Source organism: Sphaeroforma arctica (assembly GCF_001186125.1).
Source record: "Sphaeroforma arctica JP610 unplaced genomic scaffold supercont1.526, whole genome shotgun sequence".
Lineage (NCBI taxonomy): Eukaryota > Ichthyosporea > Ichthyophonida > Sphaeroforma > Sphaeroforma arctica.
In genome coordinates, this window is record NW_014040032.1 from 44,236 (window position 1) to 46,502 (window position 2,267).

The 2,267-nt window shown below is 40.6% G+C and overlaps 1 protein-coding gene across 1 annotated transcript; it reads left to right on the forward strand.

Moving 5' to 3' along the window:
• Window positions 1-500: 500 nt before the first annotated feature.
• On the forward strand, window positions 501-1,972 carry SARC_06994 (hypothetical protein; the record flags this gene model as incomplete). Its single annotated transcript, XM_014299081.1, has 3 exons — window positions 501-671; window positions 1,436-1,587; window positions 1,792-1,972. The coding sequence occupies 3 exons, from the start codon at window positions 501-503 to the stop codon at window positions 1,970-1,972; spliced, it is 504 nt and encodes a 167-aa protein (XP_014154556.1).
• Window positions 1,973-2,267: the final 295 nt, after the last annotated feature.

Here is a 2,267-nt window from a genome sequence, read left to right on the forward strand (position 1 = left end):
ATATATATGTGTATATATATATATATATATATATATATATAAATATATATATATATATATATATATATATATATATATACATACATATATATATATATATATATATATATGAGTATACATATTCGTGTGTGTGTATCTGTATGTGTGGTTGTTGTGGTCTGCTCTTGATGGTTATGTTTGTCAATTTGTATCTAGGCAAGTTCTCACGCAACTCATGTTCCAGCCATATTCATGCTCTTCAATATAGTGGAAGAACATGATTGAATACACATCCGCTGAATTCGGAATCTGTTTCTGATGGAAATGTGATCATTGTCCAGTTGTTATAGTGCTTGTTCCGACTACCGATTTCTCCTCCGGTGTTTGTAGAATCATTTCCCTGAGTGATTGTATATCAGTCACACATTTCGTTCATTTGATACTGTATACTTTTGTGCCGCTTCGTGCAGAGTATAGTCAAAACTGAAGATGACACAGTTATTCCTGGTAGGCCAAACCAAATGGAGTTCCAAAGGATATACACGGATAACGTATGGGAAGGAAATAGAGGAATAGGGGGTACAGGTGGTGGTGGGAGTGGCGATGGATCTAATCCTGCGATGATCAGGAATCTGCCAAAAATAATGGAGGATGTGATCAACAAATACAACGTGCTGAAGTGGTTGGATGCGGTATGTGCCACACCAAAGTGAGCGTGGATAGTATTCATTGAGCATGTAGTTTTATCTCAAGTAGTATTCTTCTGGGGTATCCAGGGGAATATGTATTGTCTTCCACTGTCACTTTTAATGTCCCGATAATACACGCAGCTGCATATGCTCGTATGCGTTTTTTTCGACACCGGCGACGGCTAGATGAGATATTCAACATTGATTGTGTAAACCATTACATTTGTTATCCGCCAAATCTTCATTTCCTAAATCCTCTGTCGAGAGCATGTGTGAGTCAACACTTATTGACTCTTGGTAGTGCGCCAGCTATAGATGGTCTGTTCTGTCGTTCCCGTGGAGGATAGGTGAACTTATGCGAAGTGAAGTTGATAGTATGTATATGTACATAGGTCAACTGCTTCTGTAAATAAAGCTGCAGCCCGCATGGCAGGCATGTCATTGTTTCCGCACATACATTATTCTAACATAATAGGCAAGAATGTATAAATAGTTTGCATTGTTATACATATATTTTATGACTATATATGCAAGTCGCGATCAGATTCCATTCTGTGGGTCACCCACTTCACGAGACCTTTTAGTAGCAGACTGCGGGAATGAGCGCGCAGTTCACTCACGCATACTCACTTGTTATGCACAGCCGTGTGGGAGAGTTCGGTGGACCAGCAAGTTCACTCACGCATACTCACTTGTTATGCACAGCCGTGTGGGAGAGTTCGGTGGACCAGCAAGTTCACTCACGCATACTCACTTGTTATGCACAGCCGTGTGGGAGAGTTCGGTGGACCAGCAAGTTCCTGAAAGAACAGCAGACGAAACGTCTTTCTGAAGGCAAACCCGAACTACAGTATTTGGGTTTGGATGTGGTGGGGTCTGTGATCAAAATGAATACAGAGGAATTCTGGGACGAGGCGGCGTATGTGATATAAGACCAACGTGTGCATAAATTTGGGTGTGTATATCGATGTGTATGCACAGGTGGAGCCCGCATATCCTCATGGGTGCCGTGTATACCCGTCGCCATATTTTATTAGTTTGAGTGCGTTCACAGGGTTCGCGCCGAATTGTGCGTCTCGTCTCGTGGCGGACTATTGACACCCACAATTGCACACTTTATCAGCTGGACGTTCGAATTAAAGGATTTGGAAACGGAAGCTATACCACAGGGATACGATCTGATCTTGTGTAGGGACGCTTTACAGCACTTGCCGTTGAAGACTGCGCTTCGTGGTAAGTATGATAACGTACAGATGTACCCAGTGCTTACAGCTGTCTGCGTACATGTGATGTTCATGCGATAAGTACACTCAGATACTATGGTTAGAGTTTGGGATATACAAGGCAGCAAATCACTTGTTATCACCTGTGCTGGTTAATTCATCATTAGACTGTGTTGTCTAGAACAATTCGGTGTCGAAAAAATGTCAACATAAATATACGTACTATTACGCTCGCGAATTCGATATATTCTTTTTATGCATCTAAATATCCATACATCTGTGATGCATGATGTGGATGTTCTTATATATATATATATAGCAATGTCATTAATTCATCCCACAAACAATATATATATATATATATATATATATATAT